This window comes from Naumovozyma dairenensis, chromosome 4 (assembly GCF_000227115.2).
Source record: "Naumovozyma dairenensis CBS 421 chromosome 4, complete genome".
NCBI lineage: Eukaryota > Fungi > Ascomycota > Saccharomycetes > Saccharomycetales > Saccharomycetaceae > Naumovozyma > Naumovozyma dairenensis.
In genome coordinates, this window is record NC_016482.1 from 1155896 (window position 1) to 1183594 (window position 27699).

General features: G+C 33.8%; 8 protein-coding genes across 8 annotated transcripts; 5 read left to right on the forward strand and 3 right to left on the reverse strand.

Moving 5' to 3' along the window:
* Positions 1-1006: 1006 nt before the first annotated feature.
* Positions 1007-3643, forward strand: NDAI0D04870 (uncharacterized protein; the record flags this gene model as incomplete). The annotated part of the gene is made up of 1 exon (XM_003669995.1): positions 1007-3643. One exon carries the CDS (start codon positions 1007-1009, stop codon positions 3641-3643), a length of 2637 nt encoding a protein of 878 aa, XP_003670043.1.
* A 217-nt stretch (positions 3644-3860) lies between these two features.
* Positions 3861-4637, reverse strand: IRC19 (Irc19p; the record flags this gene model as incomplete). The annotated part of the gene is made up of 1 exon (XM_003669996.1): positions 3861-4637. The coding sequence occupies one exon, from the start codon at positions 4635-4637 to the stop codon at positions 3861-3863; it is 777 nt and encodes a 258-aa protein (XP_003670044.1).
* A 410-nt stretch (positions 4638-5047) lies between these two features.
* Positions 5048-7660, forward strand: RIX7 (putative AAA family ATPase RIX7; the record flags this gene model as incomplete). The annotated part of the gene is made up of 1 exon (XM_003669997.1): positions 5048-7660. One exon carries the CDS (start codon positions 5048-5050, stop codon positions 7658-7660), a length of 2613 nt encoding a protein of 870 aa, XP_003670045.1.
* Positions 7661-7932: 272 nt separating this feature from the next.
* On the reverse strand, positions 7933-9960 carry GRC3 (polynucleotide 5'-hydroxyl-kinase; the record flags this gene model as incomplete). The annotated part of the gene is made up of 1 exon (XM_003669998.1): positions 7933-9960. The coding sequence occupies one exon, from the start codon at positions 9958-9960 to the stop codon at positions 7933-7935; it is 2028 nt and encodes a 675-aa protein (XP_003670046.1).
* Positions 9961-10531: 571 nt separating this feature from the next.
* Positions 10532-12388, reverse strand: WSC4 (Wsc4p; the record flags this gene model as incomplete). Its single annotated transcript, XM_003669999.1, has 1 exon — positions 10532-12388. One exon carries the CDS (start codon positions 12386-12388, stop codon positions 10532-10534), a length of 1857 nt encoding a protein of 618 aa, XP_003670047.1.
* Positions 12389-13780: 1392 nt separating this feature from the next.
* On the forward strand, positions 13781-14293 carry PRP19 (E3 ubiquitin-protein ligase PRP19; the record flags this gene model as incomplete). The annotated part of the gene is made up of 1 exon (XM_003670000.1): positions 13781-14293. One exon carries the CDS (start codon positions 13781-13783, stop codon positions 14291-14293), a length of 513 nt encoding a protein of 170 aa, XP_003670048.1.
* Positions 14294-16845: 2552 nt separating this feature from the next.
* UBI4 (ubiquitin) lies at positions 16846-17535 on the forward strand (the record flags this gene model as incomplete). Its single annotated transcript, XM_003670001.1, has 1 exon — positions 16846-17535. The coding sequence occupies one exon, from the start codon at positions 16846-16848 to the stop codon at positions 17533-17535; it is 690 nt and encodes a 229-aa protein (XP_003670049.1).
* A 688-nt stretch (positions 17536-18223) lies between these two features.
* VPS13 (membrane morphogenesis protein VPS13) lies at positions 18224-27589 on the forward strand (the record flags this gene model as incomplete). The annotated part of the gene is made up of 1 exon (XM_003670002.1): positions 18224-27589. The coding sequence occupies one exon, from the start codon at positions 18224-18226 to the stop codon at positions 27587-27589; it is 9366 nt and encodes a 3121-aa protein (XP_003670050.1).
* Positions 27590-27699: the final 110 nt, after the last annotated feature.

The window sequence follows — 27699 nt, forward strand, 5'->3', positions numbered from 1 at the left end:
CCATTCCATTACCCGGGGGGCGGGCCTACCCAGACAACGGCCGATGCCGATGCCGATGCCGATGCTCCGTCCAAGAGGGCATAAGTACGGCCGGGCGGGCGGGCGGTACGTAGGGTAACGCAAAGTACGTAAAGTAATTAAAATCGAACTTCAGTTTGCTTCGGGTTTTGGGTTTTGACCTATTCTTACAGTATGTACGTATCAGGGACATTCACAAATCAGGGTATCAGTATGAGGGTTTAATTACTTAACCTAACTCCATTTTGGTGACAGTTTCATATTCACTCGAGGAAGTAATATAAATAGACCTCGTGCCATATTAATATTAATATGGTGCAAGCACGATTATTGCGGCACTACGTGGCAGAAAAGTAAGGCTATATCATATTATAAGGATAAGTGACAAATAACCCATTTGAATAGACGCATGTGAGGTGATGGGATGAGTGAATAAGCTGAATAGTAGTACTTTGTATCCTGATCAAGTATTTAACGGAACGAGGATCATAAATTAAGTGTTACCATCTTATGATCCTCTTATCTTGTCATATAAAAATAAGTAACGTGTTAATAGATAACCCTGGACTGGACTGGACTAGACTGCCTTGAAGAAGCAAAATGCATCAAGCAATCAGAGACATGATCTGAATTGCCAGGATATTATATATAGATGTTTGTATACAACAGATGTGTACTTACTAAAGTTAGACGAAGGGTGTTACCCGCAGTAATCAAATCAAATAAACACAAAAACAGGAAATTCAATATACGTACGTAAACACAAGAAGTATCTGTGGTATGTGGTATGTGGTATGTGGTATTGAGTACAACGTACTGATAATCACAACTGCGTTGATTAATTAATCGATAGATTGGTTCATCGCATTTAATTGTAATAGGTAGAGTATATCCATTACATACTGATTTATTTGATTTGGTCTCCAATACCCAGAAGTATTTTTTTTTTTTTTTGTGTCTATCTCTATAAGAAATACTTTTGGGCACCATGCCATACATTTCTGAAGACCATCAACTTGCCGACGTTGGTCCTGTCACTATCATAACTCCTTTCAAATCATCGATCTTTTTTGAAACAGACCCTTCATTAACTGTTTATAAAAGTAATAATCATTGGAAACAACTACCCGAAGAGATCGTAAACAAATTAAAGATTGTTAATGAAGAAGAAGACGAACAGAAACCGTTATCTAGGAATTCAATCTTTAATATCCCATCAGATTGTAACAATCTAATAATAGATAACAATAAGAACGATACTGGAATTGCTGCATTAAAAGTTATAAATATAATTGGCTCCACAAAATCATTTGAATATTTCCCTATAATAAAATCTTCTTTCAATATTAATTATACTTTACATGAAAAAAATAATAATAATGATCAACGAAATCGTTTCGAATCAACTTTAGATGAAGTCTCAAAAAAATTCAATATTGATATCTTAATAACAAACAATAATAAAAATCAAACTTGTTATATTCTTCATTGTATAGGCTTAAAACCAAATATTATTAACGTGGAACCTCATATTCAAACAATAATTAAATCATTTAGTCCCAATATTTGTTATTTCCAACAATCTATCGAATTACAATCGTATTCTCAATTACCATCTTTTAAGGGCATTAAGAATTCCAATCTAAACCATTTTACAAATAACACAGACAACGACATTGAAATTGTCTTACCGTCATCTTTAATATATCCTTATATCATTACTTCAGATTCTAATAATAAAGTTTCCATAAGACCACAATGCTTTATATCGAGTACAAATGAAGTATTAACAACTGGTTGTAATTCTTTACTTTGGAAAAACTTTAATAAGAATAACTTGAAAAATTCATTCATTAAAAAATTTACCAATTTGTCTCCAGGTAAATTATTATTCATACGAACCTTTTATGAAGAAAAATTAAATGATTTAATGAATAACTTCCAATCATTTATTAATATTACACCTCAATTCATAGAATTTCAATCTATTTCAATCAATCTTTTAAATTCAATAATAAAACATTTCACAACTGAAATTATTCATGAAATCGTTGAAATTAAATTGAAAATAGATAACTATCCAGAAAACTATAATGATCTACTTCGAGATAATAATAATAATGACATGATATTTGTACTGGATGAAAATCCTTCATATCTAATAATAATTACTAATAATAAAAACATTATGTCACAAGATAATGAAAGTCTCTTTAATACAATTGCAACAATTGCATCCAAAAATAAATCATCATCGTCATCATCATCATCACCGATCACTGCAATGTGGGAAATTCATCCATCTTTCCATGAATTTATATCAGGTAAGAAAAATGGAAAACTGATAAAAATTATGGAAGATAATAATACTAACGACAACACGAAAAACCCAAAATTCGTAATATCTTTAGAAATGTTAGAAAATGATGATAATTTATTTTTATCACTTTTAATTGAAAACAATGCAGATAATGATAATAATATGATTTATTTAAAATCAATTTTTAATAAATTAATAAATGAATTCCCAGCTGAAGAATCGTTTTTCATTCCTGAAATTTATCATAAACCAGTTATTGGTTCAGGTGGTTCTTTAATCCAAACAACAATGAGGAAAAATAATGTCTTTATTCAATTTTCAAATACTTTCTTATTACCACAAAATAACTTATCATTAATAAGGTACAATAATGTCATAATTAGATGTCCATTTAAAAATAAATCAGGTATTGAATTAGCTAAATTAGATTTAATTGAAATCGTTAACAATTTTAAACTTTCACAAAATTTTAACGTTATAAGATTCTCCAAAAATCAATTCAATTTCATCTTAGAAAATTTTACAACTTCAATTATAGGTAAATTAGAGAAAAAATTCAATGTTTTCATTGGTTTTCCAAATATACTCCTTCATAATTGTGGTGATGACCAAGATATTAATAATTACCACCACAATGAGACATTAACTATTAAAGCAAATGATGAGAATCAATTGTATTTAGCTACCAATGAATTAATTGATGATTTTTTCGCTTCTGAAATTGAAATTATAATATCTTCATCATCATCATCAGCAGCACCAACCTTTTTTACAAATGAAATAATTGAAGATTTCACAATTTCGATAATAAATCCATTGAAAACAGTGTTCAATAATGACTTACAACTTTCTATATCACCATTGGAACCAATCATTGAAAAGACGACTGAATTAACAATACTGATCACTTATAATAAGAAAAATGGAAACGTATCAAACATTGCTTTAGATTTAATTAACGATTACTTAAAAAATTATAATAATGCTTCAACATCTTCATCGCGATCATCCGAAGTTGAAATAATTTCACAAAAATCATTCACTAATAAAACTGATTTCATTTTGGAAACATCTAAAATACATTCAAGACAAAAAAGTATAAGTATATCCCCACAAAGGAAAAATTACATTCCATATAACACTACCAATAATAATAATGACAATAATAATATTATGCCACAATATGTCGGACCATCCGGTAATAATGAAGATATTGATATTTATTCGAATTATTATCAACAACGTTCTCCTATGAAGACTTTTCCAATGAAAAATAACACCAATCATTTGACGTTTTATCATTGAATTTTCGTATGCCCATACATATAAAAATAGAAGTTATCGTTAGTGCCTAAACCTAATATACGGGTGCGGATACAATTAGATATGAATCTTTTCTAGATATACATATATATATCTATATGCGTTTATTAGAAAGAAAAACAAAGCAAAACTAATATTTTTTTTTTAATGAATATATTACACCTACATACAGGTTATCTAGTTCGGTTCATTTGGCCTCTTATAGTCTTGTCCCTAGAGATTTATTTAAATATATTAAACATTTATCAAATTCTCCAATAGCTTGAAGCTGAAGATCTAATTTATTCGTTATAGCCGATTTTTTCTTCTCACTCTTCTTCTTGGTATCATCATTAGTAGTAATCCCCTTATCATTATTATTTCTGTACTTCATAACTTTCTTCAAATGGTTAAACTGAATTCTATAATCAAGATAGGGAGTTGAAACCCTTATTTTTTCATCATTCCATGGTATAGATTGTGGAATTAATTGTTTCATCTTTTCATGTTCAATAGTCAAAATATTTTTCAAAATTTGTCTACAAATAGTATTATCTCTTGCAATATCATATGTACATCCCTTGGAACTATCTTCTGGTATATAACTTATCGCTTTGATAACAAATTCAAAACTTTTCACGATAGTCTCAATTTCACTTGGAATTGAATCGGAAGCTATACTTTTAGGATTATCAAGGGAGGAAATAATACTCTCTTTCAAGTGATAATCCTCTTTAATAAACTTATATCGAACGTAGTCCTTATAAGTATCTTTCACCATCTTAGTATTTGAAACAAACACATTCACTCGAATGAAACGTCGATAAAGACGCTTCAAAATATCTCGTTTAACTTTATCTTTAGTCTTTTCATTATTATATGTATTAATAATTTGCTTCACATCTGTCCATAATAAATATTTCGTCTTATCACGAATAAGAGAATAAATAGAATTAGTTATTGCATTTTTAGTCACTATTGTCTTATCACCATACATGACCTTCCCATAGGCATTTTATTTTGCATGAAGGCTTTCCCCATTTCTTTATTACTTTATTACGTTATAATCTTGTTGTTGAAACTGCTTCATAATCCTTTAGTTTCCCATTGTTTACCTTCATGGTATTCAAAATGTGGTGTACGGGGTTCGTCTTTTTGAAAAATTTTCAGAAGGCTCATCGAACTTTGAAATCTTCTTTAATTAAAATTCATGAAAGAGTACTAAGCGATGAGCGTTGATGGTGAGTATTGAAACATCTATACGACAGTATCAATCATTTTTTTGGTTACGTTACATTGAGATTGTTTTTGATTATTCTCAAAAAATATTGGATCACTTAATTTTTTTTCCAACTAATAACATTTGTAGGGGAACGTCAGACTGTGTCATATTTATACATTCAAAAAATGACCAAAGTTAAATCAAAGAAAGGTTCATTGACTAGTTCTCTTGATAATAAAATTTCAGACTTAATTTATCGTTTATTGGATGAAAAAACTCAGGATAAGAAAAGATATTTGAAAAAAAAACAGCAATCTCAAGACAATGATGATGCTGATAATGAAGGAAATCAAGAAGACCAAGAAAAAGATATAGAAGGAAATGAAAACGAAGATGTCTTTCAAACTATTGTCTTCGCTAAAGATTTGACCCTGAGCGAAATATATACCTTTTGTTTAACTAAAGATTTAACGCTACAAAGAACGAAAAAGGTAATGTTACAAAAGACTATTGAAAGAGTGCTTAAGGACGTAATTGCAGAAGAATCGGAAGAATTCGGTAACTATCCCGAATATAGTGATGATGCGAAGGACGATTCATCAGTCACCAATGAAGATGCATTGATTCAAAAAAATTTAATGATTGCACGAGATACCAATGACATGAACAAAAGCGTTACTGCACAGTGGTCAACAGTTAAACAGGAGTCTACTACTACAACAACGAACGATGACAACACAGATACTGAAAATAATAAGAAAGTATCTACCAAGAAAAGAAGTAAAGATCCCACCTCCAAAATCTCAAAACGTCAAAAAGTGAAACCTAATAGAACACCTCCAACATCCAATTTAGAATCATTGGGTGGTATGGATGATGTGATAGCTCAATTAATGGAACTAATAGGTCTACCCATCTTACATCCAGAAATATATCTATCAACAGGTGTAGAGCCACCTCGTGGTGTATTATTACACGGGCCACCAGGTTGTGGGAAGACCTCTATTGCCAATGCTCTTGCAGGTGAATTAAAAGTACCATTTATATCGATTTCAGCCCCTTCAGTAGTTAGTGGTATGTCAGGGGAAAGTGAAAAGAAAATAAGAGAATTATTTGAAGAAGCGAAAGCCTTGGCACCATGTCTAATGTTCTTTGATGAAATAGATGCTATTACACCTAAACGTGATGGAGGTGCACAAAGAGAAATGGAAAGAAGAATTGTTGCTCAATTATTAACATCAATGGATGAATTAACAATGGAACAAACCAATGGGAAACCTGTTATTGTAATTGGTGCAACTAATAGACCTGATTCCCTAGATGCAGCATTGAGAAGAGCAGGAAGATTTGATAGAGAAATTTGCTTAAACGTTCCTAATGAAGTTTCAAGATTACATATATTGAAAAAGATGTCGCAGAACTTGAAAATTGATGGTTCCATTGATTTTTTGAAGTTGGCTAAACTAACTCCGGGATTCGTTGGTGCCGATTTGAAATCTTTAACCACTGCAGCTGGTACATGTGCCATTAAGCGTATATTCGAAACTTATTCTACCCTAACTGCACCAATAGTGAGTAATAACAACACTATTGAGGATGTCGACGCTGATGCAGACGATAAAATGGATATCGATCAAGTTACAGAAGATTCTCATAGTACTGAAGAAGAAGATCCTTCAGACTTGAAAAATACGGCAAACATAATTGATCCTTTACCTTTATCCATTATACAAAAATTTATCAAAAATTTCCCAGACCCATTAAATACTGAACAGCTAGGACAGTTAGCTATTAAATATGAAGATTTCTTAAAGGCACTACCTACCATTCAACCAACTGCAAAGAGAGAAGGGTTTGCTACTGTTCCTGATGTTACGTGGGCTAATGTTGGTGCCCTGGGTAAGATAAGAATTGAATTAAATATGGCCATCGTGCAACCTATCAAAAGGCCTGAACTTTATGAGAAAGTTGGTATTAGTGCACCAGCTGGGGTTCTTTTATGGGGTCCCCCAGGGTGTGGTAAGACATTATTAGCCAAAGCTGTTGCAAATGAATCTAGAGCAAATTTCATTTCTATTAAAGGTCCAGAATTATTAAATAAATATGTTGGTGAATCTGAAAGGGCCATCAGACAAGTTTTCACAAGGGCACGAGCATCAGTACCATGTGTTATTTTCTTTGATGAATTGGATGCTTTAGTTCCAAGAAGAGACACTTCTCTATCGGAATCATCTTCAAGAGTAGTGAACACATTATTAACAGAATTAGATGGTTTAAATGATAGACGAGGTATCTTTGTTGTTGGTGCAACTAATCGACCTGATATGATTGATCCTGCTATGTTAAGACCAGGTCGTTTAGATAAAACCTTATTTATTGAATTACCAAATTACGATGAAAAACTGGATATTATTACTACACTGGCGAGATCAAATGGCACACCATTAGCTGATGATGTACAATTCAGTGAAATTATTAAAGATGAGCGCTGTAGAAACTTTTCTGGTGCCGACTTGGCAGCTCTTGTAAGGGAAAGTTCTGTTTTGGCATTAAAAAGAAGTTTTTTTAAAAACGATGAAATCCAATCTGTGGGAGAAAATAACTTGGATAAAGAGTTTGAAGATTTGAGCGTTGGAATGAATAAACATGATCAAATAAGAGTTACAATGAATGATTTCCATAAGGCATTGGTTAAGATTAAGCCATCTGTTAGCGATAAGGACAGAGCTAAATATGATAGACTTAATAAAAAGATGGGATGGAATGACGAGGTAGAAAGGAAAGGTGAAGAAAATTGAACTCGTTTAGAGCCATAAAAGTTAGAAAAGAAACCATATTCGAAATAAATTATGGATAGACATTATTTATCCTCCGTCATATGCATCAGTATAATATTATATAAACATTATGTACTGAACTTGTAATACTTATAACATTAATGCGATAAAGTTAAAAGAACAAAAAAAAATAATAAAAACCAAAGAATGCATTCGAATTTTAATTTTATATATGCAGATCTATAAGTTATGTACGTCATCTATAAAAAGTCTCAGTTAAGGTTTATTGATTTTTATTTCATGTGATGTCCTCTCCTTTTAACGTTTCTTCTTATCTTCCATATATGTTCATATTTCTTTCTTCTTTCTTTCGAGATAAAAGGCAAAGCTACCTTAGCGAATATGTTATTACGTTGGTATATTTCGCAAAGTGGCGTTTCACTTTTACCTCTGACAAGAACCCAATTGATTTCAGGATTTCCACAGTCTAGTTCAGGAATTAAATATTCCGGTACATAGACGTTTAATATCTTATTTTGTACGTCAACTGAATGGATCAGGACAAGGGAAACATATTCGAGAGAATTGAAATTATTGTTTGTTATTACTGGTAGGTGACCCTTCATTATTATCAAATCTTTTAGTGACTTTCCGTTATCACAACTATGTAGAGCCATGATTGTTCCTTCCAATGCATTTGGTAAATCATCTTCATGAATTGTTTTAAATTCATTTGAGATCTTAATAGCTTGAAGTCCACCTCCACCAATCGGGAGGCCGAAGGATATTTGTAAAGGACATTTGTTAAGTAATGGATTAAAATCGTAGGATATACGAGATGATGATTCTAAGGTCTTATGGAATAAAGCTACCATTTTGAAAGTTCTGAGTTGTGATGCATGGAATTTCATCAGCTTCTGTTGTTGTTGTTGATTGGCCATGAAGTTAAAGTTAGCTGGAATCTTCGTTATAATTGGATTATATTTAAATGATTCTCTTGTGAACTCATCGGGTATTTTTAAATCATCAATATTTTGGGACGAACTATTAGATTCTAATATAATGACATTTGTAGGCTTGTATTTGGCAATAATTTTATTCAGGACAGTAATACCGAATCCTTTAATCCATCCTGGTAAGTTTATAACAGATGTATTTCTGGAATACAACTCTTCAAATGTTGTTACCAGATGATCTATTTGTTTCAAATAGGTAGTGGGTTCATCTTGTGGAGACGTTACACCTAAATAAATTTGTTTCAGGAAAAACGACGTTGATTGACATAAATGTTGACCCAATACCTTTTTAGAACCATTTAATTGAGATAATGAAATCGATTCAGGATGCGAATATTCAGGTTGTCCAGGATCCATATCCAAATATAATAAGTCGTTACTATCAATATTATGATTGATCTTGTTATCGGTAGACTCTTTGTTGGAGAGAATCTTTTCTATTAATAGTCTTAAGAATGTAGATTTCCCTGAGTTCTTCCCACCTATTATCATTATTCTCGAATCGTATTCAAAATTTCTATGCGATAAAGATATTTTTTCGATGGTCGTTTGCCATTCATTAGATATTTTTAGTGGAGTGAAAAGATCTATTCCTTCAACCAAGATATCAAACATTTTATCAGTTGGCAGTCGTTGAAACATTTCATCAGTTTGGAAACTTCTTAGTTTCCACAAATAACGAACATCTGGATATAATTTATGACAATCTAATAATCCATCAATTTTCATGTTATTAAGTTGTAAAATACACGGGAAATCATTTAATTTAGTTTCCTCCAAGAGGAAATGTTCATATCTAGATAATACATGTAATTTATTGCTCCATCCTGCATAGTGAGAACCTTGAATTGATGGTATTGAATTGGATAAAGGATGCCAAAAATCCATCTTTTCTAAACTGGCATTATAATGAACATTATTATATACCATACCACCTTTAACGATTTGTAATGTGAATATTCCTGATAGGAAAAGTATTTGTTTTGAAGTTAAGCCTATAAATATCGTTGAATTGTCATTATTTTCGATTATTTGGAAAACGTTATGATTTAATAATGGATGGAATACTGAGGAATTATCTCCCATACAAGATTGTCCATTTGGAACTATGCTGCTAACTTCTGTGTCACTATCATATTCTTCATTTTGCAGTTGAATATTTATTGGTTGTGGAGTTACAGTTGCAGTAGAGAGAGATGTTGTTGAATCAATGTCTTGATCTGAATCAGAATTTGTATCTGAATCAGAATTGACAGCAGATTTGTCGTATCTCGGTATGCCGTCTGTCGGTAGTGTCTCTTTCATTATCGTTTCGAAGTAATAAAAAAAAATACTTTATGCGAAATGATTATTTTGGTCTGCTCTCAGCTCAAGAGAGAGGAATGGGTGCTGCATCCATATCTTTAATGTAGTCTAGTCCATACTTTACTATATAATAATCAATTTCTTGAAATTTTTCGCATCGCCGAAATCAAATCGGAAAGGTTGAAAATGAAAATAATATGTGTTGTTTGTATATTTCTGTATGTAATGTCAGTCCATGACATATCGTGATCTCGCAATGAATATTAATGGAGCCCTTTGTGAAGATGATATCAGGAATCTTTCCAATGAATACTTGAAGCGTTATTTGTTTCGATTTTATAAGAGGTTTCTTTTCTCATTAAAATTAGGGCGTATGTAGTAGGCAAGTATATATATATAGGCTGAATAGTATTATTATAAAATAGAAAAAGTTTGTGTGATATCTTGTTTATATGTATTCGAAAAGTGTTCGTTCTCGAGATTAAGTTTTATGCAAGTAAGGAATGAATGAATGAATGAATGAATGAATGAATGAATGATGATAAAATTGCTGTCTTCTTTTTTTTTGTTATTAATCGTTTATTACTCGTAAAACCTTTCTTGAATAATCTATATCATCAGCTAGTGAAACTTTTGAACTTGTTTGTTCAATTTCTGTCATCATTTGTGTTGGATCTAATCTTTGATCCACCATCAATGTTCTTGAATATAGATTATCAAATGGGTTATGACTATCTGCATCATTTACTACTGCCATTGAATTTGTTTGAGGTCCACGTCTATTTGCACTAAAACTAATACTATTTTTGATATTCTGATTAAATTTTATAATGCTGTTATGTTTACTCATTGGGGTATGCGAATTATTAGGATTTTTATTGTTATTGTAAGTAGGACTAGAATTATTGTCTGTTATTGATGGTGTTCTCGGTTCTATAATTCCCTTTTCATCAGCGTAAACGAACTCTGGTGAAGTACTTAGTGAAGATGGACTCCTTCTTCCATCATCAATGATAATACTATTATTTTTATTTTCATGATTTGGCGATATTGGATAATCATAATTGCCACCATTTCCTAATACAGCATCATTATATTCCTTTTCGAAATTTCTTTGTTTTCTTCTTGGATTTATTATGAAAAACCATAATAATACTATAATAATTGCTAATACGACAATTCCTACAACCACAAAAGTACCAGCCACTTTCCCTGGAGAATTCCAATATCCATTAGAATTTTTATTATTTGATGATTTATTATTGTTATTATTGTTATGGTTTGTTAATACATTAGTTGAATTGTTCGATATTGTTGTTATAGTTGATGGAGAAAATGTCTTCGTTATGACTTGTGTAGTGATATATTGTGAAGTTTGTAAAAGTGTGGCAGTTCCTTTCCTTATATTAGGATTTGTATCATTGGTATTATCTCCTTGTATACTTGTTATTGTCATTATCGAATATATTACAGAAACTGATAAATCTATACTCGTTGATATTATTGGGCTTGGAGTGAAAGTTGAGGATAGTGATGACAAAGAAGTGGATGAGAAAGACGAAGAAGAGGAGGAAGTAGAAGCGGAAGTAAAAAGGGAAGTAGAAGCGGAAGTAGAAGGGGAAGTAGAAGTGGAAGTGGTGAAGGAAGCAGAGGAGGAAGACGAAGAGGATAAGGAGGAGACAAAAGAGACTGCAGCCAAAAATGGTGATGTTGAAGTACTGATAGTAATTGAAGGTGAAAGTATACTAGTTGTTCTTTCAAAAGGTGTCGTTTGAGAAGTAGATGTTGAAGTTATCGAGGATATTGCTGGACTAGATGTAGTTAAAGTGGAGCTACTACTACTACTACTACTACTACTACTACTACTACTACTACTACTACTACTTGTAGTAGTACTTGTTGAAATAGAAGTTTTTGTTGCTGGTGCCGTTGTTGTTGACGTACTTGAACTTATACTTGTTTTAGTAGTTTCAGTTGAAACCTCCCCTTGTGCTTGCACCGTTAATGCTGCAGATGATAAGGGTATAATAGATGGTTCACTTGAAGGTTTAAATTCTGAAGGAAGTATAGGAACATTAACTTGTAAATTTATATAACCAAACAACCCCATTGATGGATTGCCACAATTTTCTTTATCGTAACCTGGACAAAATTGATTACAATTCGATAAAGAAGTTTGTGTAGTAGGACGATCATTTGAGCACCAACAAGATTTCCCTTGTAATATAGCATAGTTGTAACCAGTACAATGATTAGAACATAGACCATTACTTTGATATTGATCAGTATATTCTGTAGTTTCTGCTGAATTCTCTGACGAACAGAACGATTGAGCTGCACTTACTTGAAATTTTTTGTCTCTCGACAGAATTAGAAAGAATTGAAGATAAAATAATTGGGTAAAGAAGGGCGAAAGTTTCATGATCATAAGAGAGCGAAGAAGTAAAATGAAGTGAAATAGCAACTAGGTATTATTATTATTATTATAGAAGTAATATTGAACGAGAAATTGAAATTCGATAAGACGAATGAATATATGATGGATCTCTTTTTGAAATTGAAATAAAATTTAGAGGCAAAATTAGTCGTAGAATTGAAGGGAAAAAAATGCAAAATGATATCTTTTTTTTTTGTCAGAGAAAGCAATGAAAATGAAGTAAAAATGTGCTAATGATAAAACGAAAAGAAAGCCTTCAAAGATAAATGTTATGATTTTCCACTTCGGAGAGACTTTTGTTACTCTGTCTCAATAATGGGATAATGATATTTTGTTAGATATAGTGTTGAATTTAAAGTCAATGATTGACTTAAATTCCATTAAAACTTAAAGAGGAAAAGATATTAATATCAAGATATTAATATACTAGAAGAAGTAAAAGACGTAAGTGACGCTGATAAGCATTGATTGACCGAGAACTGAATTAACCCTTTGCGTACCTTTCTTTGAGTGGAACAATGCAACTAACTACCGAAGTAAAAATATGAAAAATCACTCTATTAATAAAGAAAAGTGTCGTTTTTTTGAAGAGAAAACAAACAAAACAACCCGTTTGGGAAGCCTTTTTGCTGCAACTCAACTTTTTTGTTTGGAAAGTTTTCAGGCACGGACCCGCGGGCCCACGGACCCACGGACTCACGGACTACGTACGGACCCAGGTGGGCGACAAGTGTAGCCACTTTCGTGGCCACTTTCAGCTGTTTCAAAAGCTGAACGTGGGTTGTTCTCAGGTGCTCTCTGTGTCCTCCGGGTTACCCAGTTTCTCAAAGTGGCTACAAAGGTGGCCACTCTTCTGTCCCGCCTGGGAACGTACGTACTAAATGACGCACCTGAAATTCCGAAAGAGCTGTGCGAGAATATCTCAGGGGCACCAAAAGGGTCGGCCCGTACTGTCGTTGGGGCTGCATGGAATCCCCCCTTTGTTATCCCTGGTACTCCGCACAACTCCATGGAGACGTCCCAAACAGGAAACAGAACAAAAACAAAAACATAACACAAAATCCCAAAAGAGAAACATGGCCCGGGTAATCCACCCTTTTTAAAAAAGTCGTACGATTTTCTTTGCCGCCCTTTATTTTTTTGTTGCAGGTATCCGTGAATTGCATTGAGGGTGGTATCATGTCTTACGGGCGTCTTGAATCTTTCAGACTTGTATGTGTATTTTTTGAAAAAAATACATGCGTAGAGAAACTAGACATAGATCACATACTTAACAATCTGCATAGTTGGAAAAATAGATCTGGCCATTGAACTACAACTCATCGAAGCACGCAATATCCGTCATTTCTTTAAATCATATATAACTGGAAAAAAACACGAAAAATGTTCTGCGCCATAAGTGGGAAGCTTCCAAAGGAGCCAGTCCTTTCACCAAAATCGAAATGTATCTTTGAGAAATCATTGATTGAATTATATATAGATGAAAATGGGAAAGATCCCATATCGAATACACCAATGACAAAACCTGAATTAATTTCCATATCACAAACTTCACAACAGGTATCTCTTACAAATTCAATCAACTCTTCTACGTTAAATGCAAACTATAGTATACCTAATTTATTATCCACTCTACAAAATGAATGGGATGCAATTATGTTGGAAAATTTTAAATTAAGGAAACAACTGGATTCGTTGACGAAACAATATTCAACTGCTTTATATGAAAGAGATGCTGCAAAAAATGTTGCTACGAGAATAATGAAAGAGAAAAATCAATTGACAAAAGATTTACAAAATTTAACCTTACAAATAAATAAAGACTTTGCATCTGATAATGAGGACGAAAATGAAGACGAACCCAAAAATGAAAACGATACCACAATTGCCCAATGAAGGTACTGATGCCAAATACCTAATACTGATTGTCCAACTTTTCCAGTCATCAAAACCAAAAAAACTCAAATTAGTTTTTTTGGTTTACAATCATAAATATCTAAATATGGATACCCTTAAGGAGAAACATCTAAGAATGTATTGATAAACCAAGCGTAGATACAGTACAGTATCATCGTATGGGAGTTGATGTATAGTTCACATATGTCCTTTCCGGGACTCTCTGGTTCTCCTCTCCTTATATAGTCATAAATTTAACAGCACATCACGTCGAGGTTATATGTACCCTTTTAATCCGTTAGATAGATTTCAGTCGACTCATCGATACCTAATAGAATAGTCAATGACAGACCTATAGAATGGGTTGGTATTATATGCTGAATACTTGTGTAGAGAGACCGTGACAATCACCGGGTGAGCTGTTACCCTAAGCGGGACGGAGTGCGGGTAACATAGCGTTATCGTAGCTCCATTGAATGACTGATATTTAGCACCTAACTATAGGTACATAAGGCCATGTACTCCTCAACTGGAACTCTCCTTTAGAAAATTATCATATAATAAGATATAACATTTGTATAATTCAAGAAAAACGCACTTAAAGTTACATTCTTATCTCAGAGATTGCTTAGTCTAACAAATTAATCCAACAAAATACAATTTAAATTGATATGCCCTGTTTTATGGGCAGGCCCATTTTGGTAACAATATTTCAATATCATCCAAAGACTTTACAAGATGTGTGTAGTGAAATGGAGCAAGGTCTGGGAAAAAAGTCTCTTTACTAAGCTTGTTTATATTTGGGTAAGTAGTATTCTTGATTAGTAAACTTGATAAAACTCTTAAATTAAACCATTATTGTGAAATGAAAAATAATCAAAAAAAATAGTACAGACGATTAAGATGTTAGGTAGACTTCGATGGACCCATCCATACCTAATATATATATATAGTCAAGAGACCTATAGGATGGGTTGGTATTATGCTGAGTACCGTATAGAGAGACGTGGCCAATCGCTCTGGGTTAAAGAGCTATCCTAGCTGGGACGCCGAGCGGGTAACACAATGTTATCGTCGAGATACTTGATCAAACCCGTCGAGATCCATTGAAGGATACTTTGCAACCAACTCTACTTAGACCACTTAGCCCTCCAACTGGAACTCTCCTTTAAGTAATTATCATACAATAAGATATATAAATCTTGTATAATTCAAGAACATACCTAATAGTTACATTATCCCTATCTTAGCAATAGCTTAGTCTAACATAAGAAGGACTCTTAGCTAAAAAGAAAATCCATTATTTTGAAACGTCTTTATACCCATAATTGGGGCCCTTTCCCATAGTGAAGGGGCTCAAAATTCCAGAAAGCAGTTCACTCTACCATTCTTTTCTTCCAGTTATTACCGCGAGATATTTGAAGTAAAGTTAATTTCAATCATTCCACGTACTTTGTTACGTATCTCGAGATGAAGAAAAAAGTGGTAATAAAGATCGACTATTTTGTTACTACAATATATTGACCTAGAGGGTCGAATTTTGGGATCCGGTACCTGGGTCCGGTACATATTAATATAATTCTATATATTTTAAGACGCCCTTTTTTACAGGGCGCAACATTTCCTGACGTATGTCGCAATTTCTTCTGCTTCGGACGGGTAACATCAAAAAAAAGAGTGAAAAATAATATAGAAAAAAAAAAATTGTCTTTAGTAGTAAACATTTTGTTTCAACATTTGCACAGTTCATATTTTTCAACTGGGTTTACTGTAATTCAATTTTAGGAATTACAAATTATTATTGTTAGAAAGGAGCTGTCAGATGAAATGAATAATAATTAATCCTTTCACAAGAATGCAATCCCAGCACTAGTATACATCACTGGATCTAATTTAAATTCCAATTGGAGCTTGCAATGCTTCCATAAGATACATATATAACGTCATTTACATTGATCTATATGCCTCAATTAGTCGCTTACATTTGAGTAAGCAAAGCAAGACGGTGCCAAAGAGTTGTCCAAGTTCAAATCCAAATACAGTGGCGAAAATTTGCTCTCTTTTACTATGGTGGAGGATTTATACTGATATGTTCTGGAATAATCCGGATTGATTTTTAATCCGCCGAGAAATAAAAAAATGGTAATGATGATGGAGCTTCCCGGGTAACCGTTCCGGGAATTTACAAGAGGAAGAAAAAAGAAACCACTATAACCTCCGTGGAACTTATGGGGAGGGGGGGGGGATAACCCTCCTTACCCCGTCAGCCAGCCAACCAGCCACGAAGTAGTCACGGAGCAATGCGTAGGTTTCCTCCCGTCACGTGTGGGAAGGGCAAAAGAAACGATGAAATTACACAGTATCGGGATTCTCCCCCAAAATCCACTTTCTATATAAGGTGTTCCTTTCTGTTTTCTCCTTATCCTACTCCAAATATTTTTCCCACTTCTTTCCTTCTTCCTTTTCAATATAGGTAACACAAATATACTACTATACAAGAAGTATAAGTAAAAGGTACAAAAAAGTAAGCAAAACAGACGACCACAACAACAATGCAAATTTTTGTCAAGACTTTAACTGGTAAGACCATCACTCTAGAAGTAGAATCTTCGGATACTATTGACAACGTTAAATCCAAGATTCAAGATAAAGAAGGTATCCCACCTGACCAACAAAGATTGATTTTTGCAGGTAAACAATTAGAAGATGGTAGAACATTATCTGACTACAATATCCAAAAGGAGTCTACTTTACATCTTGTGTTGAGACTAAGAGGTGGTATGCAAATCTTTGTCAAGACTTTAACTGGTAAGACTATTACCTTAGAAGTAGAATCTTCTGACACTATTGATAATGTCAAGTCTAAAATTCAGGACAAAGAAGGTATCCCACCTGATCAACAAAGATTGATCTTCGCAGGTAAACAACTAGAAGATGGTAGAACTTTATCTGACTACAACATTCAAAAGGAGTCTACTTTACATCTTGTGTTGAGACTAAGAGGTGGTATGCAAATCTTTGTCAAGACTTTAACTGGTAAGACCATCACTCTAGAAGTAGAATCTTCGGATACTATTGACAACGTCAAGTCTAAAATTCAGGACAAAGAAGGTATCCCACCTGACCAACAAAGATTGATCTTTGCAGGGAAGCAATTAGAAGATGGTAGAACATTATCTGACTACAACATTCAAAAGGAGTCTACTTTACATCTTGTGTTGAGACTAAGAGGTGGTATGTAATCTTATCTTTTAATATAAACTTAGGGCCTTGTCTCAGGAAGAAACCGCTGTTCGATAGAAAGAAAATATTGATAAATATTCTAATGCTAGTGTTACTTAGTTATAAATTCATATAAATGATATGTCTTCTTCTAATTTTATTAACTCAATTGTATTGTATAAACTATTCATCCTCATTTATATATTATGTATGATCTTCTGCAATTTAGCATACGTATCGGTTATGGTAAAGGTACGTAACAAATCAAGATTGTTATTGTTCAGGTAACAAATCTCATTAGAACTCAGTAACGAAAAATACCCTTGAAATTTATTCCTTCGAACAAACCTGCCTCTCTTATCTTAATGCAAACTGTAAAATATTCTTATCGTTAAAGGTAACTTGAGTGGAGATGGTCTAAATATTTAGCGTTTATATTCTTAATGAGATCAACACCGGGTAAATCGCGATTTAATTAGGGAGCCGTATAACGTAAATAGAAAACAAACAATCAGACAACCCACTTGAGGATATGAGAATTCGACGTTTCCATCTTTGAACATAACTTATCCACAGACTAGAGGCATTGATTCATTTATATATAAAAATCTTCAATTGCAATCATTTATACCCTTACTAAAAGTTTGGAAAAAGTTAAAAACAAACTCTAAAAGGACATCAAAATCCCAGCTCATCATCAATTAAACGATGCTGGAGTCATTAGCAACGACATTATTGAATAGACTACTAGGGTCTTATGTCGAGAATTTCGATCCTGCCCAATTGAAAATGGGGATATGGAGTGGAGATGCAAGATTAGAAAACTTAAAATTAAGGAAAGATTGTCTAGATCGTTTAGAATTACCAATAGATGTTAAATATGGTGTCCTAGGGAAACTTATCCTTAACGTGTCATGGTCAAACTTGAAAAATAAACCTGTGAAAATATCTATTGAAGATTGTTATTTCATTTGTTCCCCAAGAACAAAATTGTCCTATAATACTCAAGAACAGATTGAAAGAGACTTAAGATTAAAACTAAGTAAATTGGCTGAATGGGAATTAGCTAATAGAGTCAAATCATCAAATGATAGTCAACCATCTTCGTCATCACAGCAGCAACAAAATAATAATGATACATCTTTTACTCAATCATTGGTTACGAAAATCATTGACAATTTACAAGTAACTATTAAAAATATTCATATAAGATATGAAGATATGGATTCGGTATTTAGCAAAGATCCATGCGCATTTGGATTGACTTTGAAACAACTTTCAGCAGTTTCCACTAATGAAGACTGGGAACCAAGCTTTATCGAATTGACACAAATTATTACACATAAACTTTTAACTTTAGACAGCTTTTCTGCTTATTGGAATACAAACGCAACTTCATTATTAGAAGATGAAATGATCCCAGAAATAACTTTCGAAAACTTGAAAAGTGAAATTTCAAATAATACCTCTACTAATTCTGAAAATAACTCAGAAACAGATAATCAACGAATATCATACAATGAATATTTACTTAATCCTATCGACGCTGAAGGGAAATTAATAGTTAATAAAGCAGGTACCACAAAGGAAAGACCACATACTGATTTGGAACTATCATGTAACGAGTTTGGTGTTTCTTTAAATGACTCAGTTTATGCTTCCTTGCTATACTCTATAACCGAAATACATCTGAATTCAATTACGCAAAAATATAAAGTCAATAGACCAGAATATTCTGTTGATGAAAATCCATCTGGTTGGTTTAAATACACTGCATTATGTATTCTTCAAGAAATTAAAGAAAAGAAACAAATGTGGACTTGGGATAATATTAAGAAGAAAGGTGAGCAAAGAAGAGCTTACGTTGATTTATGGATTGAAAAATTGAAATTGAAATCAATCGACAACACCTTACCTGATATGGAAAAGGAAAACCAGTTACAAGAACTACATAAACAATTGAATTATGATGAAATTGTAATGTTTAGATTAATTGCGAAAAGAAGATATGCCAAGGAAAAGTTAGAAAATGCTGATTCAGGTGATTCAACTGCAGTGACTGATGCGTCTCATGGAACAAAGGGTAGATGGATATCTTCTTGGTGGAGCGGTAATGCTAACGAACCGGCTACAGACTTGATTATATCAGAAGAAGAAAAGAAAGAACTTTACGATACTATTGACTTCAAAGAAAATCAAACACCATTAGCGGATATTCAGATCCCTAGGGATTGGACAACATTCAAGTTAACTGGTATATTGAACAAAGGGTTTTTTGCTATTAAACGACAGTCATTCGAGGTTCCATTAGGTGAAATTATTTTTGAAAATTGTGAACTAAACTTTCTACAGAGATTGGATTCTTTCAAGACATCATTCAAGTTACAAGAATTCAAATTAAAGGACGGTTCCCCTAATACCCTTTATAAATATATTATATCTGCTAAAGATATCACTAAATCTGAAGACGACAGTGATAATGAGGAATCTAGTGGACAACCATTATTGGATGCAACGTTTGAATCGAATCCACTGGATGGGATTGCCCATTCAAATTTGAACATCAAACTTCGTGGTATGACAATATTCTATCATGTTCATTTTCTCACAGAAGTAATAAACTTTTTTACCCCACCAAAACAGCATTTGGAGTCAATGGTGGCCTTGTTAGGGGCTGCTGAATCAACCATCGGGTGGACGAACCAATCAAGAATGGGAATAGAGACAATATTAGAGGAGCATAAAACGGTTAACTTAATGCTTGACTTACAATCACCATTAGTTGTCGTACCGTTAGATCCACATGTTTGGGAAACTCCTTGCGCAATTATTGATGCAGGTCATATATCCGTTGCCAGTCAAGTTGTTCCCAAGAATAAAATAAATGAACTAAAAGATATGGAGGCAGAAGAATATGAAAGAATGGATGCTAATGAGATAAGTAGATTAATGTACGATCGTTTCAAAGTTAGCTCTCAAGATACTCAAGTAATTATTGGATCCAATTTACAATCATTATTGTCTTCTTTAAACGATCAAGAAACTCTAGACAACCTAAATATTCTGAAAAAGATGTCTTTGGATATTATTCTAGACACTTTGATATTGGGCAAAGCTCTTCAATTACCAAAGCTTCGTTTATCAGGTCACCTTCCAAAATTACTTCTCTCTCTGAATGATTATCAATATAAAATGATGTTACAACTTCTAGATAAATGCGTCTTGTCATTGTTTGACTACAACAAAGAAAGTGATTATACAACTCCTATTGTCAATGTGGATGATGTGGAGGCTGCAGAACAATCACGTCTTAATGATTCCTTACAGGCGCTCAGTACGATGTCTGAGTTGGAAATATTACAGAAGATGATTGAAATCCAGTTCAAAGTTGATTTCATCCAAATTTCTTTATTGAAGTGTACTACTCCAGAAACGATGGGCTGCAACAAACTAATTGATGTTATTGGGAAAAGTTTAAATTTTACATTCTCCAAAAATATCAAAGGTATCAATTTGGTTACGACTGTTCATTCTTTGACCATTGAAGATTTCATCGAGAGAAGTGATAATCCAGAATTCAAATATCTAGTCTCTTCAGATTCAGATAATATATCTACTAAAAGTAACCATCTATTTACTCTCCGATACAAAAGAGTGGGAAGAATAGTTTCATACAACAGTAAATTAATTGAAGTCTTTGATCAAGATGTTAATATGGACATGAAAATGCTTAAATTAATATTGACTCCCAAGTCATTGTTGACGTTACTTAACTTCGCCATCTTTACGTTTACAGATCCAAACGCACCCGAGATACCCGCCGATATGCTAAGACACAACTCAGAAGATACAGAACTTGGCCCACAAAAAATAAATCTGCAGTTAAACATGGAAGGTATGTTAATTATTTTCAACGACGAGTCTATCAAATTAGCAACATTAACCCTATCCGCGGGTTCCTTTGAAATGTATTTACTACCAGAAAGTATGAACCTCAATCTTAAATTAGATGGGTTTGAGCTGACTGATGAGTTGAATGAGAGTTTTGAGCGGACTTCTGTATTTAGACAATTAGTTTCAATGGATGGTAAGAACTTGGCCGAATTGAATTATCAGACTTTTGATTCTGCCACGAATGAAAAGGATTATAATTCTTTTTTAAAACTTGTGACTGGTTCCATGCATGTAAATTTCAACGAATCGTCATTCCAAAAGTTAATGAATTACTTCTATAAATTTCAGAAAATGAAAACGTTCTTCGATAGTGCTAGACAAGCAGCTTATAATCAGGCGCCTTCAATCGAAACTGTCAATGATATGAAAATGGATATTTTAATAAGCGCACCGTTAATTCGGTTTCCAAAAATATCTAATAATGGGCCCAATAATGAAATTGACGTTTTCGAGATCTATTTAGGTGAATTTTTTGTCAAGAATAACTTTATCACAAATGCAGCAAAAGTGAAAACCAATAATATCCGCACAGGAGTTCGAGAAAGTAGGATGTCTTCAATACTAAATCTTACAAATGGGGAAGAACAGCACTTATATATGGTCCATAACATGGCATTAATATTTGACATTATCCATTCCCAAGGTGTGGGTGAGAATCTTACAAAATTTAATATTTCGAGTTATTTCGACCCATTAGAAATCAAGGCCACAGAATTACAGCTTGCATATTTAGTTAACGTTATAAACGCTGTCCAAAATACCTTCACAGCTACCGACGATACTGTGATCAATTCCCCTGAGGAAAGCTTTTACGCCAATGTTGACGAAGGTATATCAAGTTCTGCAGATATTAATGATAATACGCCATCATTATCCACCCAACCTGCCATGGAAGAAACGAAGAAAGATATCGAGTTCCATTTTACTGCGCCAGAAATAGCATTGACATTTTTTGAGAAAACTCAAGATAATGTAACAGTGGATGACTGTAGCTTGACGAAGATTATGCTTCAAGATATAGGTGTAGCCCTTCACCTAACGCCAGACAGTGAACTAAAGGGGACATCACATATTACCTCATTCACATTGGAGGATACAAGAAATATCGAAGGTAATCATTACAGACAGTTGATTCAAAAGTCATCAGAGCAAACACATCAGTTTTTTGCCAATATATCGAGACAACGGATAGAAAATGGGATGCTAACGAGTATATTTTCCACCATCAGTAGCCCAAAGTTTATTCTGGCAATGGATCATGTCATCGCACTAAAGAATTATGTAAACTCCGTCAATAAGTTGACTACTTCTGATGTTCACAAGCAAATAAAGGTAGATTATGAATCGAACAATATGCTTGAGATAGAAGAATCATCATCTCCTTCAAATGATAAATTCCAGTACTCAATTAATATTATCGACACATCAGTTATTTTATTAGCAGATCCTACTGATATCGACTCAGATGCTGTTGTGTTTAGCGTTGGACAATTCTTGTTGGCTGCTCAGAATCTCACAAACATTTCTGCAAATAACGTCGGTCTCTTCTTAACTAAGCTGAATTCTGAAGATGATTATAAATTGAGAGTGCTAGATGACTTTTCTTCTTCCTTAACAATCGATCAACGAGATTCCACTGCCGAAAAGCTTTTGACTCTAATCAATTTTTCAATAGAACCACTTATTATGCGTATCTCTTTGAGAGATATTAGGCTAGCTATGTCGATTTTTAATAGAGCAGTATCCTTATTAGAGGAGAAGACAGCAGATTCGGAACAGGCAATTGTGAAGGAAGAGGAACCGATCTACGAACATTTCTCGAAAGAATTTGAAAGGAAATTGTCTAAATATGCACCGAGTCTTTTAAGCTCTATTAGCTCCATATCCAAACCTAAAATTAAACCGGCCGCGCCAGATATAATTTTGAGAGCGGAAAAGTTTGAAGGTGACATTGGAGGGTTGAGATTGATATTGATGGGAGACGTCCACGAAATGCCCATTTTTGATTATAATGTAAATTCATTTACCATTTCAGCCAAAGATTGGTCCACCGATCTTGATGCTATATCCACTTTTGAAACTTATGTTAATGTATTTAATTACTCCAGGTCAAGTTGGGAACCATTGGTAGAGGCTATCCCAATATCTATACATTTATCAAAGGGTGTCAACCAGGAAGCTTCCCTGATATTAGACGTCATATCCAGGAAAATAGCAGATGTTACTTTATCCTCGAGGTGTATATCCATGTTGTCGCAAATACCGCGTTCTTTAACGGCGGATGTTGATTTGACATCAAGAGGTTTACAAAAACCCTACTTACTGATCAACGATACAGGGTTTGATTTATCAGTGTGGATAAAAGCAACGCAAAATACAGAGCGAAATGGTTCAACAGTCCTAAAGAATGGAGAAAGACTACCTTGGGAGTTTGAAGATTGGAAGAACATCAGAGAAAAATTGGATACAGATAACAAGAAGAGCGTATTGGGCGTTTCCATTTTAAATTCCAACTATACAACCACTTTATCGATCGATGCGACATATGAAGGAGAATTGTTACATTTATTGAAACCTGCGGTAAATCATGTCCATAACAGGATCATTACAGAGCTAAAATGTGCTGAAGATAATATCAAGATGATTACATTTAGATCAACCATGCTTTTGGAAAACAATACACACACTGGATTTGAAGTCTTAGTGGAAGATACAACAAATGGCGAAACGATAACCTTATCCATTGGAACTTCCGAGAGTCGCTCAATCCCAGTGAATGTCGTATATAATGCTAACATTCGCATAAGACCTATGTCCAGTATCAATTTTGAATGGTCCAAAAAGAAAGTTACTTGGCGAGACTTACTAGATAAACCGGTGTCATTCCGCTGTATCTCAAAAGACGATGCCTCTCAAAGCTTTTTTGTTGAGTTGAATGGGAAGTTTGATAGTAACGAACCGTTGGCTAAAATATATCCTCATATGAGAGTTACTATTTCTCCTTCTTTGATAATCGAGAATCTACTACCATGTGATATAAACTTTTGTCTCTTTAGTAAAAAAGAAGATATGAAAACGTTTAAATTCTTAAAGGAGAAGGAAGAAACATATATTCATCATGCTTCACTTGATGACTTTTTACTTCTTTCTGTGCAGCCGCTCCTTGAAAACAATCCACTTTCTAAATCATCGATCGTTAATACACCTCTCAAGAGCGCTTTGAAACCTGAAAACATTTTATCTTTAGTCTTAGATAATGGTCAATCACTCCAACTCGTAATTAATTATCAGACCCTAGAAGGGACGAGGACAAAGCTGCTAAGGATATATTCACCTTATATTATCCTGAATCGAACAGATCGAGATCTTTATATTCAACGGGATCTCTCCAATATTGCCCAATCTAAGATAACGGATGAGGAAGGTAAACGTAAGAGTGCTCCTAAAATGTTTTCTTTTGAGCAACTGCACAATAAAAATAATCGAGCAATGATCAAATTTAGAGAAACAGAATGGAGTATTCCGTTATCCTTTGATGCAGTTGGACAAACAGTTGACACAACTCTGGCGATTACCAATAAAGAACAAGAATACAACTTAGGACTGAATATTACAGAGGGTCATGGTGCCTTTGCCTTGAGTACCATTATCGAAGTCACCCCGCGATTCATATTTAAAAATGGCTTGTCAATACCAATAGAAATTTGCGAAGCTGGCTCTGTTAATATACAAGTTGTTGAACCACAACAAATTAGCCCTCTTTATAAGTTGAGAAATGTCCTGAACAAAAAGATCTGTATTAAATTAGTCGGGCAGTTATCAGATTGGTCCCCTTCCTTTTTCATTAATGATATTGGGATTACTTATTTGAAAGTCCTTCAAGAAAATAATACGCATATGTTATTAAAAATTGAAATCGTTTTACAAGGAGCCACTGTCTTTATCCAACTAAAAGACGGGGATAACAAATGGCCTTTTTCAATTAGGAATTTCAGTGACTATGAATTTATCTTTTATCAAAGAGATATTAAACTCATCGATGATTATTATGAAAATGATCCATCTGAAGATGTTACAGATACAGAATATACACCTTTGTATTACCGCGTTCCACCAAGAAGTGTAATGCCTTATGCATGGGATTATCCAGCAGCCAGACAGAAAAAAGTCATTATTACATCCCGGGGACGTAAGCGTGAGATACAGCTTGCTGAAATAGGTAATTTGAAACCAATGAGACTCCCAGGAGGAGTTGCCACAGAGGCACCTGTAATTGTAGACCTAAATGTTGTAGCAGATGGCCCAACACAGGCACTTGTTATAACAAATTATAATCCAGAAGTCAGCTTGTATAAGGAACGCTCCCAACAAGCCTCTTCGACTTCATTAAGTAGTTCAAACGAAGGCTTTGAAGCCGATGATGAGGATAAGAATATTCGAACCAAGGTGGTTATTCAATTTGAGGGTATTGGAATTTCGTTGATTAACGACAAACTACAAGAATTACTATACATCAATGCTAAAGGTATCGAATTTAGATATAACGAATCTGATCTGTATAACACCTATAGTTGGAAACTAAAATGGCTACAAATCGATAACCAGCTCTTTGGAAGTGTCTTCCCTAATATATTATTTCCTACTGCTATACCAAATACGGAAAGAGATATGGAAAATCACCCAGTGTTTTCCGGTTCAATATCGAGAGTGAAAGATGATACGCATGGTGTCCCATATTTCAAGCACGTTACATGCTTACTACAAGAATTTAGTATTTGTTTAGATGAAGATTTTATCTATGCCTTAATTGAGTTTGGCAGGTTTCCCGGAGCCCCGTGGGATAAAGAACCTGAAGAAGAAGATTTCTCTAGTTTACTTGAATTGCCACAACCCAAAGATATAGACGTCGCTGATGATATTTATTTTGAGATATTCCATATTCAACCTACTTTATTGCATTTATCTTTTGCAAGAACAGAGAGGCTAAATACAGCAAATGATCAACCTACAGAATTGGGTTCACTGTTCTTTATCAATATGTTAACGATGGCGATCGGGAATGTCAATGATGCCCCTATCAAATTGAACTCTTTATATATGGATAATGTAAGAGTCCCACTTCCCGTGTTGATTTCATCGATGAAAACACATTATAGTCAACAGTTTTTTTATCAAATCCATAAAATATTAGGATCTGCAGACTTTTTAGGAAATCCAGTTGGCTTATTCAATACTATTAGTTCTGGTGTTTGGGATTTATTTTATGAACCTTATCAAGGGTATATGATGAACGATAGACCACAAGAAATAGGTATCCACTTAGCAAAAGGAGGAGCTAGTTTTGCCAAAAAGACCGTTTTTGGGTTATCTGATAGTATGGCCAAATTAACAAGTTCAGTTGCAAAAGGTTTATCTGTGACACAAGATTCAAGTTTCCAAGAAGCGAGAAGGTTACAACAAAGAATAAATAGTAATAGTAGGAGCGTATTTGCCACCTCAGCTCAATCATTTGCAACAACGCTTGGCAGTGGGTTTAGTGGAGTGGCTTTAGATCCATATAAAGCAGCACAGAAGGAAGGTGCATCTGGATTCTTCAAGGGATTAGGGAAAGGTTTAATTGGACTACCGACTAAAACAGCCATCGGATTCCTCGATCTGACAAGTAATTTAAGCCAAGGTGTTAAGAGTACAACAACTGTGTTGGATTTACAAACAACAAATCGTATTAGATTACCAAGATATGTAGACTATGATCAAATTATTAGATGTTATCGTCTCAGGGATGCTCAAGGACAGTATTGGCTCAAGACAGCTAACGGTGGTTTGTTCATGAATGACCGTTACTTGGCCCACGTTATTCTGCCCGGTAAGGAATTAGTTGTAATAATCTCAATGCAGAGAATTGCCGAAATCAGATTAGCTACACAAGAAGTCATGTGGAGTACATCCTATCCATGTATCCAAGGTATTACCTTAGAACGAGATGGTATTTATATCAAGTTAAAATCTCAAAGTGAATACTTTATTCCCATTTCCGATTCATCCGTGAAGAAATCAATTTACAAGAACATAAGCACAGCTGTCATTGAATATAATAAATCATGCGAAGCTGTTTTATGATAAATCGTCTCTTATTCTGATCCATTGTTTCCCGTTCGCGTTGCTAGGGGCGGTTGTCAGCTTACAAAAAAAACTCCGCAAAAAAATAACTGGCGAGATCAAAAATAAAG